We start from the raw sequence: 14,716 nt of genomic DNA, 5'->3' as shown, positions 1-14,716 counted from the left end.
CCATGTTTCTTGAGAGCATTCAACAGACGGATAGCGCCCATGTGTGTGTACTCTTCGTCTTCCTCTTCTCCTTCGCCCTGTTGTTCTTGGCCAATGAGGGCATTCAACTTGCCCCTGTAAGGGCAAATTGCCGACTTATGTAGGCCTTTGCAAAGCCAACAAGCTAGCGGCTTCCTCCCTGCAGCAGCATCTGTACCACTTGAAGAATTGGACTCAGCTGTCTTCTTCTCTCCCCCACTCTTACCCTGCCAGGACTTCCCAGACTTCTTACTCCCAGCGCTAATTGAGCTGGTTGGAGGAGTAGCCCTTTTCGGCAGGCTGCTCTCCGGAGTGTAATCTGTGAAGCGTTCAGCAGCAGCTTGAGCGGTGGCAAGATCAAACACACGCTGTCTTTGAAGTTCTTGCTTGGCCCACAGTTTCAATCCCTCGAGGAAGCAGAAGAGTCTGTCTACTTCGGACATGTCCTTTATATTGAGCATTAGTCCCAAAAATTTCTTCACATATTCTCGGACTATCTCGACTTGTTTGAGCTCTCTCAACTGGCGTCGGGCTATGTAAGTGACATTTTCTGGCAGAAATTGCATCTTTAATTCTCTCTTTCAGGTCTGCCCAAGATGTGATGGTGCACCTTCCATTCTCTATGTCATCATACTTGGTCCTCCACCACACCTTGGCATCCCCATACAAGTACATGGTAGCCATGGCGACCTTTCCGTCTTCCGAATTGGCCCACACGGCTCTAAAATAATGTTCCATGTCGAAGAGGAAATTCTCCAAATCCTTTGCGTCTCTGGCCCCATTATAGGGCCTCGGCTCGGGTACTTTAGCTCGACCATATTCCATACCTATCGGCCCTGTTGCAGGGGCATTCCCAACCACTCGCATGGTCAGGTTTACCTTGGCACTTAGCTCATCCATTTCTTCTCTGAGCACGCCAACTGCCTCCCTGCAGTCTTCTGTAGTGTCATTTATGGAAACTTCTTGTTCCTTCAGCATGCGCTCCATTGCCGCGATGCACTCTTCCCACCGGGGGGAAACAGAAGTACTTGTTGGAGTGTTTTTTTTCTCCAACGCGATTATTCTGGATAGGAGAACATCATTTTCCTTTTCCAGCGCAGCTATGCGATTGTTTGCATCAGACGATCCAGAGTTATGACTTGCAGAGGAGAGATCCCTGACCCTTTCGTCCAGGCCATCTAATTCCCCCAACCGCTTCTCGAGAGCTTCGATCCTCTGAGTGTTGCTCACCATAGTGTGTTTTGCCAAGCTCTTTCTAACTTGGCTCTGATACCAACTGTCATGGGCCGGCTATTTGGGTACTCCAACTAGACGGAATGTGCGGCACTTGCAGACTCTTCAAGCTAGGAAGTCAGCCTACAACACACACCTACAGGCAAACAAACTCAGTGGTTAGCCACGTACACATCTCGGACATGCAACGGGCAATAACGAAGTATCAGCAAGCACAAAACAAGTCATTCTTAGGGACGTCCACACAACACAAAGCACACAACAAGGCAAGTGGCACGCAGTGGCCCAACGAAGATAACAAACAAGTAACACATAAGTAACAAGGAAGCACACAGAGGCAAGTATAGATAAATATCGTTTTATTAATATATAGCCTTGATAGGGCAAGGGAGTACACAGCTTTGGCCCTATCTGCTGATGGCCATGGTGCTTCCCTAAGTCACCAGGTCACCTCCCCCTAAGGAGCCTTTTAGGGAAATAAGGTCCTCCCAGGAACATATATGATTTTTGTCTGGGAGACATATGCATAATTACAAAATTGCCACTACCCTATCCCATGAGGTTGCTTGGTGCAAGACTTGACTAATGATCAAGCAGCAAGGCATGCTCACTTATAAAATGGCCCCACGTGGGTGTGCCAAAGGGGCAACATGCCACACGCTGCATCCTAGCCATCCTAGCCCCATCCCTTCTACCCGTAGCCTAGATATGTGCCTGAACCTTCTTGCACAACTACGAGCCCAAATCTGCCACAACTCTTTGTCCTCTTCTAGTTCTACCCAACCCAGCTAAGAAGAAGAGAAGTTAAAACACCGAGAGATGCCCATCCAAGCCCATTTGAGCCTTGCCCCATCGTCCATGCCCCTCAATTGCATCTCACTCCATCATTGAGCCCAATTGCTTCTTAGGCCACAGTCAAAACCTCACCTCAGTCCATCTCTCCAAACTCGAATTGTCGCCACTTCTGGAAATGTATTGAATAGATTATGTGTTATGTGTTTTGTGTTTTAGGGATTTTAGAGTTTAGTCTTTATTTGTATTTAATTTTAAGTTTTTATATTAAATTTAGCTTTAATTTTAATGTTTTGGTTAAATCAATTTCATTTAAATTAAACACAAGGTTAAGTTTTTAATTTTTAATATAAAAAATCATTTTTTAGATTTTTATTTAATTTATTATTATCTATAATTAATTTTAAATAGGTTTAATTTTTTTTGTTATAAATAGTATTAACATTGAATAATTACATGCTACCACATATAGTGACCAAAGATATTTTGTCTCCAAAAAGAAAGCGAGTGGAATAAAATACAGAAGAATTAAAATTATTATTTGTATTATATTGTTTGGTAAATTTGATTGAAGAAATAATTATAATTATTTTATATTATTTACAAAAAACATAATCGAAATTAAAATGATCTATTTTGTTTGCATAATTAAGAAATATAATCGGAATGGTTAAATTAACTAAATTATTTAAAGAATAATTTTTTTAATTTTTGAGTAAATATATATTTTAATTTTTAAATATAAAAAATAAAATAAAAACTAAAAGAAATATTATTCCTTAAGGAGACAAAGGTAGAAACATTCCCATTTTTTTTCTAATCCATATAGGACTTGTCAACTTCTCCAATGATTAAGGGGTTGTTTGGCTGTGCTTCTAAAAGCCATTTATTAGTTTTTGAAGTGCTAAAAACACTTTTAATTTCCAATAAACTTGCATTTGGAAGCTAAAAGCTAAAGAAAAAACTCAAGCTCTGCCAATCAAACCCTAAATGTAGTAAATAGATGAATGAGAATTATTTATTATCTTGCAAATAATTTCTATTCACCCTAAAGTGACCCGAATAAGATAGATTTTTTTTTAGGGGAATGAAACAGGTGTTTTAAGTCTTTTCCAAAAAGAAAAAGAAAGCCGAGATAGAGATAGGGGTCTGTTTGTTTTGTTTTAAGGCCAGGCCCAAGAGTCCCTTCTCCTCCATGCAGTGCTGAGTTCGATGAATTCAAAACATTGTAAAAAATAAAATAATAATAATTAATCAGGGCAAACATATTTGACTCCCTTCGCCTGACTTTCTCTCTACTCTCTTTCGGTTTTTTTATTTTTTTTAGAGATAGATACAAAATACTCAGAGATAGAGAATACTACATGGAACTGCGACCAGAAGAAGCTGACCTCACTACTACTCTTAACTCATTCATGACCTCCAACTCCAGATCCACTTGATTCTCTCCAACCTCTACGCAAATGAGCTCAATTCAAGAGGTTCGCTTCGCTTTTGACCTAACCCTAGTTTTCGCTTAGGTGATTATGTTGTTCCATTCCATTGGCGCTGATCTTCTGATGATGAATTTAGGTTTTTGTATTCGTCCATAGGGTATGCTTGAATTTTTATCTTTTATTTTTTTTTTGAAGCCTTTCCTGTTCTCTGGTTCATAAAGCACTGTCCATTGTTTAGATATGGTAGTGTGAACGTATGTCTGGTGCATTGGTTGGAGAGGCAAATTCATCAGGTTAATATCTCATTTCCATTTTAATATGAATAACATTTGTATCGATTCATGCTTCCTTCCTTCCTTCAATGGCGCCCTTTCGAGTGGCTTCTCGAGATATACTTGGTAATTGTATCTATTTGAAATAACTATTGGTTCTTGAGACGGTTTATATATTTGGTAATTATTTGAAATAACTCCTCTGTTGTTTTCCCTCTTCATGAGCTTCATATCAACTTCTTTCTTCATGAATATGTGAGATATTTTTTAATTGCCTTTGGAAAGATAGGTCTATTTCTTTGGTAGGGAGCCGTTAAACCAAGGTTTTTCGTTTGATACACACTTTATGTATATAAAGATATATTGATTTTTAGTTAGTTTGCATGTACACGTGGGTACTAATCTTATCCTTGACAACTCATTGTTTTCCTCTATATTTTGCAGGTAGAGGACTCGCATTTTTCTATTGAAGCTCGTAGAGTTTCTGATGCTCTTGTCGCAAACAATGTTTTTCTCACAATTTTCAAATTATACTTATCTATTCAGCCGTTAATTCTCCTTATTTCAACATTTTCTTGGGTTTCTTTTTCTATTTATCTGGGCTTAGATATTGAAGCATGAGATATACCAAGGAAGAGCAACCTAGTAGTGCTACACAAGTAAGTATCCTCGTTAAATTTTCATAAGCTAAAACGTTGTCTATAATATTTCATTTATTTTAATTTATTATTAGCTCTTTTTCTCTTAAAGCCAGAATTAATTTAAATATTTATATTTTTTATAAACAGGTAATTGACTTAATTTCAGCAGTGAAGGAGTTACACGGATTAAGTTCTCAGGAACTTAATAAATTATTGAGGGACTCTGAAAATTTTATTATTCACCATGTTACGGAAGAAGGATCAGATGTAAAGGTTAGACTTAGATATCGTTCTGTTCTATTGACATTAGCTTTCTGTTGGGTTGTTATTATTGTTATTTCGATAAACGTCTTATCTTAAAATTGCTTTATATTTGATATTTCAGATCGAAATGGAAAAACTTGTGGGGTTTCTTCCCTTGCACCTTATTGCTGTGCTTATGTCATCAGGCAGAGAAGAAGCCCTGTTCAGATACTTGTTAAGTGGCCTCCGGCTCTTGCACTCTTTGTGTGAGTTAGCTCCTCGGCATGCTAAGCTTGAACAGGTTGCTTAAAGAAGTTTTCTCAAATTTTTATTGTCTGGTTCTTGCTATATGTGTTTTCTGTATCCTACTAGGTCCCCCGACCCCCCTGATCCTGCAATGTTTGGGAAGCTGTTTTTGCTATATTCTTTACGTTTCTCTTCTTGTGTCATATGAACTTCAAGCAATATAATTAATAGTTCTTCACTTTTGGTCGACTGTCTTGGAACAGTTGATGTACTATACATGCTTTGATGCATTTTCCATCATGCATCTACTTTGATAACTTTGATCTTAGAAAAATCTAGTGAGGACAGGTACAATATGAGGAACCATGTTCATGTCTATAGGAAAGAAAGCTGCTGTATCAGCAGATTTTATTTCTTCCATTTTAGGAAATCGATCTTTCTCTTGACTACAACAGGGTACTCACAAACATATTAATTTATATTAGTTTGGATTTTAACTTCGGGGTTCACTTTTCTTCTTACTGTAAGGTGTTTCAAGCTTTGCTATGGCACTTGTGTTCATTATGGTTGTATTGCTTCTTTATACGTCAATGTTGTTGTTTGTATTTTCTTGTTACTTTGTATATATTTTTAATTATATTTAAAATTCTTCTACTAGTTGTATGGATAAGAAACACGAATTTTCTTTTGATATTTCTACTCAATTTCGGGTACAGATTTTGCTAGATGATGTAAAATTGTCAGAGCAGCTTATTGACATGGTGTTCTATTTGCTAATTGTTTCTGGCAGAGTTGAACAGGTTCTTCCAAATCCTGAATTTTAGGTTTTATGTCCCATCTTATTTGTTTACCCCTGAGATTTGCTCTCATGATGCAGAGAAACCATGATTTTGGTACACTGCCCCTTATGCATTCTGCTTTGGTGGCATGCTGTCTACATCTGCTAACAGGATTTATATCATCACAGTGGCAAGATCTCGCACATGTATTGCTTGCTCATCCAAAGGTAAATTAGTATTTTTTTTATAGCTATTCTTGGAAACAAGCTTTATCTGGAAAGTTTTACCAGTCTACTTCTCAAACGCATTCCACCCCCAGTGAGTGCTTCCATACCCCAATTTTTTTCTCTCTACACACCTTTCTATTTAAACCCTCATAAATTATAAAAAATTCTTTCCACACACCTTAAAAATTGCCCATTAGGAAATAATTATATTTTTTCTAAAAAAAAATATCTTTGACACTGAATTATTTTTTAAAGATAAAAATTTAATCACAATTTTTATTTTTTTAAACTAAAAATAAGAACAAAATATAAACATAAATAATTTAAAATCAAAAAAATTATATCACTACAATTAAAATCATTAGTAAAATAAAAATATTCGATTTGCATTCTTCTAAAAATTAAAGTATGTAATATATTTGATAAAAAATAATAAACTAATTAATATATTAAATATTTTGGAAGTATAAAAGAGAATGAATTTTTATTGTTTCTTAATATTTGATGAGGATACCTAGGTCAATTTACCAAAAGGATATATTTAGTAAGGGTAATAGTTAATTAATTAATTAAAAGGGACGTGAAGAGAAAAAAAAAAAGGCCAATGAAAAATTTATGTTCTCAAAACAAATATGTATTTTAGAGAAAAAGTACTATTTTAGTCATCCGAGTTTTAGCTAAATACGAATGGATGATGATATTTACACCTAGGCACCCTATTTTATAGTAATAAAATAATTAAATTATTTACAGGTTTATATATTTTTGGATCCATTATTTTATCTCATTACATATTTGAACTATGTGTTTTGACAAATTACTTTTTGGACCTTATGTGATGTAAAATGGTTCAAATAGAATTCTAAACTCGGTTTTGGTCAAAGTTTTCTCAACTGAAATCACAAACAATTCACCAATCTAACAATTCAGAACAAAAATAAAATCATTAACTGTGTTGATATATTCAATTTTTTTTTCCATCAAAATTGAGTTTAGGGGTCTATTTAAACCATTTCACATCACAAAATAGAGGATCCAAAAATGAATATTTTAAACACAAGGTCCAAACAGATAATCGGAAAACTAATTCTTAACACTTTTTCTCAATTTTTTGGACATTCTTTAATTTCTTTTTTGTGTTAATTTCCATCATTTTTTTTATCTTGTCTTCTAATTTTTTATAAAGTAATGTATAAGTTTTTTTTTTTTAAAAATTACTTTAACAAGTTTCATATAGATATATATATTTAAATTTTTTTATATCTAAAAATTTAAAACATTTTTATATATATGTAATCTTTTATAGTAAGAAAAATAAGGAAAAGAAGGTGAGCATAAGTTAAAAAATATATATTTTATGTTAATTTTTAATAAATAAATGGGGTGTCTTAATAGAATTTTGGTGGGTTAATATAATGCCCAATACGAATTTTGTTTTACAAAATCTATCAAATTAACCTTCTACTTGATTTTGGTCAATTTTTTCTAATCTTTTTTCTTACTATAAATATAATTTTAATTGGTCTATTATATTTTCATTTTTTAAAACTATACTTTTTTTAAAAAAAATTCATATGACATTGTGTTTAATAGTTTAGTTTTAGTTTCAAAAGATAAAATATATATTATTTAGCTAATATTTTATTAATTGTAATAAAACAAGGGTAAAATGATTTTCTTTTTTTTTTTTTAAAAAAATATCAAAATCAGAGAGAGGGTTAATTTTTATAAGTTTTGTTAAATAAAATATTATTATTGGAATTTTGTAAAACAGATGAACAAGTATTGTATTTAGCTATAACCCAGGAACCAAATTCTATTTTTCTCATTTTTTATCATATGCATTCCTTTTTTTTTTGGTGTGTACCCCGCTCGTATGCATATCTATGCACTTATCAATGGTTTTGTTATCCGTGACAGGTCGACATATTTATGGACGCAGCTTTTGGGGCAGTTTGTGCAGCCATTCAGTTTCTTGAGAGCAAGCTATCTTCTCAGAATACTCTTTCTTGTACGACCACAAGCCTGACTGCTGAACAAGTAGTGAATTATCTTTGCCTACAATGCGAGGCCTCATTACAGTTTCTTCAGTCTCTGTGCCAGCAAAAACTGTTTCGAGAGCGACTTCTCAGGAATAAGGTATCATCCAAATAGGATATTTTATTCTTAAGATTCAGTCAGACTTATGTCTGAAAGCAGATTCCTTGTTACTTACCACTATTATTTCCATTTTTATCTTGTGCAAGAGCATTTAGTGCACAATGAAGTCAAACTGTTAGCGGGAGGAATGGGGATTGTATAATGCATATAATGCAATGTTTAGCCATTTCATACATTTATTGTATCATAGAAAATTCAAAAATGTCATATTCTCTAGCTTATGTAGAGATTGGCATTTTTCTTATGTAAGGTGCTTGTGTTTGAGCCTCCTGCCTGCTTGTACTATTTTTCTCTATTAATGAATTGTGGTTTTGTTTTGTTTTGTTTTTTTTAAAGAAAATTGCCCTGATGGATTTTTTTTTGAGGTATTTAGTTATTGTACTTTATCATGAACGTTAAGATAAATTTGGCATTGATATAATGCAGGAGTTATGTGGAAAGGGTGGCGTTTTGTTTGTGGCTCAAGCAATCTTGAAGTTAAATGTTACACATTTTATAGAGTTTCCCAGAGTTGTTGCTGCTGTATCTAGGCTGAAAGCTAGAATGCTATCAATTGTGAGTCTTGTGATCTATTAACTAATTTTGTATGAAGGCTCAAGTTAAGTGTTCTTTTTTGTACATCTGGACATAAGAATGTACATAAATCCTGGCTTGACTTCCTTTTTGCAGTTGGTGACTCTGTGTGAAGCTGAAAGCATTTCTTACCTGGATGAAGTTGCTAGCACACCAGGTGGCCTGGATTTGGCGAAGTCTGTTGCTTCAGAGGTTAGATTTTTATTATTTATTAAAGTGGTATCTGTTATTGGCTCTTAGAGTTTCTTAAGAAGCGATGTTTAGTTGACTGGTGGTCCGTACATGATTACCCTTGTTATTGTAGTTAACGTTGTAGATCTTTGTAATAAGTTGATTCCTTATGTCTACTCACCCCACAAATGATAAAACATAAACCAAATATTATCTTTATGAACAGGGTCAATTCACTACTAACTTCTATCTATTTCCATTCCTGTAAATAATGCTTGATAATGAATCCATTTTTCATGTTTAGGTTTTGGAGCTATTGAAGGCAGCTTTGGGTAGAGATCCCAGGCATCTTTCTACATGCTCCGGCAGAAATTACCCAATGGGATTTTTGCAACTCAACGCAATGCGCCTAGCTGATGTCTTCTCTGATGACTCAAATTTTCGATCATATATTACAATATACTTTGTAGGCAATTATTATCACTCTTGTTCTAATTCTATTTATGTATTTGCTAAAGCTTCTGTTTCAACTTCAATTTCTATGGTCTTTGAACTTGTTGCGGTTTGTATCTTTGAATCAATGTGTAGGCAATACACATTTCATGCATGTAGCTTACATGCATCATGTACTTTGTCTTGAACATATCTGTCTTGAAGAAATTTGTGACAATGCCTTCTTTGTCCCTCCAGACTAAAGTGCTGACTGCCATATTTTCGCTTCCTCATGGGGATTTTCTATCCAGTTGGTGTTCTTCAGAACTCCCACTAAAGGAAGAAGACGGTTCTATTGAATATGATTCATTTGCATCTGCTGGATGGGTTTTAGATGTACTTTCATCCACTGACCTACAAAATCCAACAAATTTAGAATTAACAGTAGTATCAAATAGTATGTCCCAGGCTTCTTATGCACATCAGAGAACCGCATTATTTGTCAAAGTAATTGCAAATCTCCATTGTTTTGTTCCCAACATTTGTGAAGGTTGACTCTTTGCCAAAATTTACTTGGTTTGTTGTTACAAATTCTTAAGTGTGCACTTTTATTTAGATGTACTGATTGGAGTTTCAAACTTCATTGACAGAACAGGAGAGGAACCTCTTTCACAATAAATTCATGGAGTGCTTGCAAATTGATCCATCTAATGCATTGCCGGGTTTTTCCTTTACTTCTGACGTTCCTAAAGCTGCTTCTGTGTGCAGGAATTTGCGTAATTATCTCTATCAGATGCTTTGTTTGAATTTACAGAATTTTATTTTCTTTCTTACACTTATCTTGTATGGGCAGGTTCTTTGTTAAGTCATGCAGAATCATTGATTCCTAACTTTTTGAACGATGAGGATGTACATCTCTTGAGGTGATTTTATTCTCATTCTTGTTTTTTTGGGTAGTATTTTCTGCTAAATTTGCCTAGGATGTCCTGACATTTTATACTCACACAATGGTTTGGTGTATTCTTTCGCCAGATTAAGTTATACACAATACAAAGCTATGTAATGCTAAAATGTTGCTCTGTGTGCTTCTAATCTTTCCTCCTAAGTTTAACATTTTAGAGTACCTAACAAGTTCTTATCATGTATTGGAGATGATGCTACTGTTTGAATCTTAAAGCTAATTTTATCAAAATCAAACATGTGGTTTGACAAAAGCTTAGTCTTTTTTTTAACCTATTATATTGTTCTCTCCACTTATAAATGACTAGCAATAATTCTAAAGTTTCAAATAGTAGAAGGCTTTTTTCATGTGGGCAAAGTTTGTTTTCATTCGTGCTTCATATATTATGTCATGAATATGCTAAAAATCCATACTTCACTGTATCTTTTACTTGACTTATGATAAATCTTGTTGCAGGGTGTTTCATACCCAACTGCAATCATCACTTATTTCTCCAGAAAATGAAGAAAATCAAGTTCAAGTAAAACCTAGCATCCTGTAGATTTTTTTTTTAAAAGAAGAAAAAATTTGTTCTAGATTTACTTTCTTCCTTTTCTCAAGCAATGTTTGATGCATGTAAATCATTATGCTGGATCAATTCAGGAAAGGAAATGTGAGGAGTCAATGTCTTGGGATAAGTTTGCAAAACTTAATCTCAGTGAGCATAATCAGGTGAGTGATGAATGTCAGGTTCATTTATTTTTAACTTGATGATATTCAAAAAGAAAATGAAAAAGAAAAAAAAATGTGTTTATATTATTAAAACATTGATCATTAAGGGTTGTATTAAGTTAGATGAATTAGAACTGGCCTTGTAATATGTAAATTTAAGTTAAATTTGAAATGATTTATGATCACTTTGGACTGTTAATTAGAAAACTAGCCAGTAGTCAGGGTTTTTTATTTTATTTTTCTTTATATATAGACATATTTTATACGTTGTAGATGTTCTTAGGATGGGCAATTGTCAATTATAGTCAGTTTTTTGTTAGTCATGAATACCTTTGAGTTTTCTAATGTTATTTGGTTATCTTCAATGAGTGAGCTGAGAAGTAAAGTTTGTTTCCTCTTAGGAGGCTCAGAGTGCAGGGGGGTGCTCTTCACCTTTATTGAAGAAAGAGCCTCCAAATCTCAACAGAAGTGGTAACTTAAAGGAGGAAATGTCAGAGAATTCTGCTTATCAAGATGGAGAACATAAATACAGTGAACATATACAAGAGGGTGACACAGTGAGGGAAGACAAAGGTAAATCCAGCATGAGTGCATTTGGAGGCATAGCTGAGATCGATAAAGATGCCCAGAATGTTGAAACAAGTGGGTCAGATACTAGCTCCACTAGAGGAAAAAATGTTGCTGATAAAATGGACAATAGCCAATTACCAAAAGTTGGTGTTTCTATTAAAGAAAGTGGGCATGGAAGAAATGTAGAGGAAAAAAAGATTGGAACTGTTCAACATGAAGAAAAGCAGCGGAGAAAACGGAAGCGAACTATAATGAATGATAAACAGGTGGAAATGATTGAAAATGCCCTTGAAGATGCTCCTGATATGCACCGAATGCCATCTTTAATTCAGTTGTGGTGTGATAGATTAAGTTTTCATGTATGTGAATTGCAAGTTGCAACCCAAACTTTATTCATCTAAAATTTATCTTCGTTACTGAATTGCATTCTTTCTTTCCTAAGAAGTTTCTGTATTGTGTTCTCCAGGGTTCTGAAGTTACATGTTCGCAGCTAAAAAATTGGTAAGGAAGCCGTATGATGTCTTATCAGATCGCACATATAACATATTAGAAGTTTTGTTCCAACGTTGCAGCTACATTTTCTTCTTGTATGATCCACAGGCTGAACAACAGAAAAGCTAGGCTTGCTCGGACAGGCAAGGATGTTCGCGCATCATCAGAGGTTGATAATTCTTTCCCAGAGAAGCAAGGGGGCCCAGGCCCAAGGTCCAGTGCCTCACCGGGAACTCCTGCCGAAGATCAACAAGTAGTGACATGGAGAAGCAGTACGGGTGAGATATCCGAGGCTTCCCCAATGTTAGCTGCTGTCGGTCATACAGAATCTGTTCAGTGGGAACAAGGTCAACATGTTATTCTTGTTGGTGCAGCTGGAGAGGAGATAGCGAAAGGAAAGGTATTTCAGGTTCATGGTAAATGGTATGGAAAGAACTTAGACGAACTAAGGACATGTGTTGTAGACATATTGGAACTTAAAGTTAAGAGAGGGACGAGGCTTCCACACCCTTCTGTATCCACCGGTGTCTCGTTTGAGGAGGCTGAAACAAGAATTGGTGTAATGAGAGTGATGTGGGATTCAACCAGAATATTTGGGTCGCGTTCCAAGTAAATGACAGTGGCTGCATTTAGGCTTTTTCTCTTTTCCTTTTGCTGTTGTAGCAAAGCAATTGTAGTTAGACTGTCATTTTATAGAATGAATTTATTTGTTAGTTTAGAGCACATCCCTCAAATAAACTTTTCTTCCCCTAGTCCCGCTGAGAATGAGATAACATTGGAGCTGCAAACAAAAGCAAGCACGTGATTAAGTTCACCTTACCTATCTCAAAAGTCAAAACCCTAGAATCTGCCCCAATTCCCTTCTAACATCTCATATTCGTTCTCTCTCTAAATTCAATCCTCACTTGTCAGAGTATTATTTTTTTTCCTCCATAATCCTTCGAAGGTGTAGATGTTTTTCTTCCACCTGACCTGATATATATTACGGGGACTAAAGTTTTAATCTAATTATGAAGATTTTTCTTCGCTAAAATGGGTGTCGCTTTTATTGCTGGTAGTAGTGTTTATGATATTCAAATGCTGTTTTTTGCACATATTAATGAAATTTTCTTTGCATATTTTTTGATGTAAAGTTGACATGGTTTTCATTACAGGTTTTTTAATAAGTGAGGAACGATTTTATTATTAAAAAAAAATCTTGTAAAAGGTTTTGCTAGAATTGTTTGAGTCTAGAGAATTTTGGCCAATTGATATATGTTATATTCATTTTTAGAGATTTTTTTAATTATATAATTTTAAGTTCTTCAATTAAAATGGTAAAATGCTTTTTTATTTAATTGAGTTGATTAATGATGAAATCAATCATTCAAACTCAAATAAATTATATTTATTTTCCAATAATTATCACCAATATTTGTGAATAAAAATATAAATAAGCTGTCAAATGTACGTTGATTCCTTGATTTTTACTCTTGCGATTAAACGAGTAATGTGTATTTTCATCGTGTATCATAATGATATTTTTCCCCATTTTGACAAGTAATAGCCATTTCACTATAATGGAGAAATACTAATTTAATTAGAATGACAATCTAATATTTTAAATTACAACCAAACAAAATAATAATATATATTTTTTTTCATTCTATTGCCTCCCACTAGACACTAGTACTCGGAAGTGATTTAAGAATTAAGTAAGGGTGTTTATAATTCAACCAAAACAACTTTATTAATCAATAAGATGATTGAATATCGAATTATAATTATAGATTGAATGCCAAAATTAGATTTTAATTAGATTGAATTGGTTTCCAAGTGTCAAAAATCTGATTAAAATTCTAATTTATATATTATGTAAAATATAAATATATAAATTATAAATATAGGAATTTTTGTGTTGTAGATGAAAACGCCATAGGATAGGATGGAGGCGTTTTCATTGTATTTCCTCAAAGCTCACACAAGCAAGGGAGAGTTTATTGTACTCTTCAACTAGACACATGTCTGCGCTTCACGCACAAGTGATAGAGAGTGAAGAGGGGACATGACTGTATGAGTCCTAGGTACAAATGACGATTAGTTTATTGATTAGATAAATACCTTATTTATATTAATGGAGGGTGAAGAAAACAATTGCACTTCATCAAATTATTTAAAAAGATTGTCTAACAAAAAGCAAATGTTATATTAATATAATATTCTCATATTTAGAATTGCATCATGCTTGTAATAAATATCAGTTGTTTGAAGCATTATTTCTTAGTTTATTAAGAAATAGTAAATCTATCAATTTTTTTGAAGTTAATTAATACTTGGACAAGCCCAGTATCAACATTAGATTCACATTAAAGCTACTCATATACTCAAACCTGTTGTGATCAACCTTCTCAAGCTACATCATTGCCAATTCAGTCTCCCCCTGTAGTAGGAGTTCCAGTCCGTCTACCATAACATAATCTACCCTCCTTGAAGCACCCAACCCAGGTAATTTTTAATTCTTACATGGTTTCCTTGATACATATATATTTGTTGTTGACATCGTTAACTCATTTTTGACATTGTGGGTATAGCTCAAAAAGAGCTGCTGCATGGAGGAGACTCTAATATATCATCAAAAGATTTCAAGGCATTGGATGAAGGAAGCCTACTCAATTACATGCCAACATCACGTAACAGAACTCTTTTATTTCTATCTGTATATATGTCACTGCAAAATACATAGACGTACTCAAGAATGTGTTGGGTTTTATCTCCTTATA

At 34.1% G+C, this 14,716-nt stretch overlaps 1 protein-coding gene across 6 annotated transcripts; it reads left to right on the top strand.

The window, feature by feature from the left end:
* Positions 1–3,233: 3,233 nt before the first annotated feature.
* LOC133793705 (nodulin homeobox) lies at positions 3,234–12,990 on the top strand. Of its 6 annotated transcripts, none has more exons than XM_062231017.1 (19): positions 3,235–3,524; positions 3,675–3,772; positions 4,359–4,410; positions 4,540–4,665; positions 4,778–4,936; positions 5,598–5,681; positions 5,759–5,887; positions 7,808–8,026; positions 8,474–8,602; positions 8,717–8,812; positions 9,096–9,257; positions 9,482–9,773; positions 9,874–9,999; positions 10,077–10,146; positions 10,641–10,704; positions 10,827–10,895; positions 11,297–11,824; positions 11,932–11,966; positions 12,066–12,990. In XM_062231017.1, exons 3-19 carry the CDS (start codon positions 4,369–4,371, stop codon positions 12,568–12,570), a joined length of 2,835 nt encoding a protein of 944 aa, XP_062087001.1. In that variant the 5' UTR covers positions 3,235–3,524; positions 3,675–3,772; positions 4,359–4,368; the 3' UTR covers positions 12,571–12,990. The 6 variants fall into 6 exon arrangements, with proteins under 6 accessions (XP_062087013.1, XP_062087001.1, XP_062087008.1 ...); XM_062231006.1 differs by having other exon boundaries at positions 3,236–3,524; positions 4,196–4,410; XM_062231029.1 differs by lacking the exon at positions 3,675–3,772 and having other exon boundaries at positions 3,234–3,524; positions 4,196–4,410; positions 11,306–11,824.
* Positions 12,991–14,716: the final 1,726 nt, after the last annotated feature.

The sequence above is a fragment of the Humulus lupulus genome, chromosome 1 (genome assembly GCF_963169125.1).
Source record: "Humulus lupulus chromosome 1, drHumLupu1.1, whole genome shotgun sequence".
NCBI classification, from domain to species: Eukaryota; Viridiplantae; Streptophyta; class Magnoliopsida; order Rosales; family Cannabaceae; genus Humulus; species Humulus lupulus.
This window is presented reverse-complemented; position numbering and strand designations above follow the sequence as displayed.

What these genes read in the sequence shown, in the direction of transcription:
- LOC133793705 (XM_062231024.1), top strand. Translation starts at nt 4,369, where the DNA reads ATGAGATATACCAAGGAAGAGCAACCTAGTAGTGCTACACAA. An exon ending in TTTCTGGCAGAGTTGAACAG is followed by an intron (nt 5,682 to 5,758) that starts GTTCTTCCAAAT and finishes CTCATGATGCAG; the next exon opens with AGAAACCATGATTTTGGTAC. An exon ending in TGTTCGCAGCTAAAAAATTG is followed by an intron (nt 11,967 to 12,065) that starts GTAAGGAAGCCG and finishes TATGATCCACAG; the next exon opens with GCTGAACAACAGAAAAGCTA.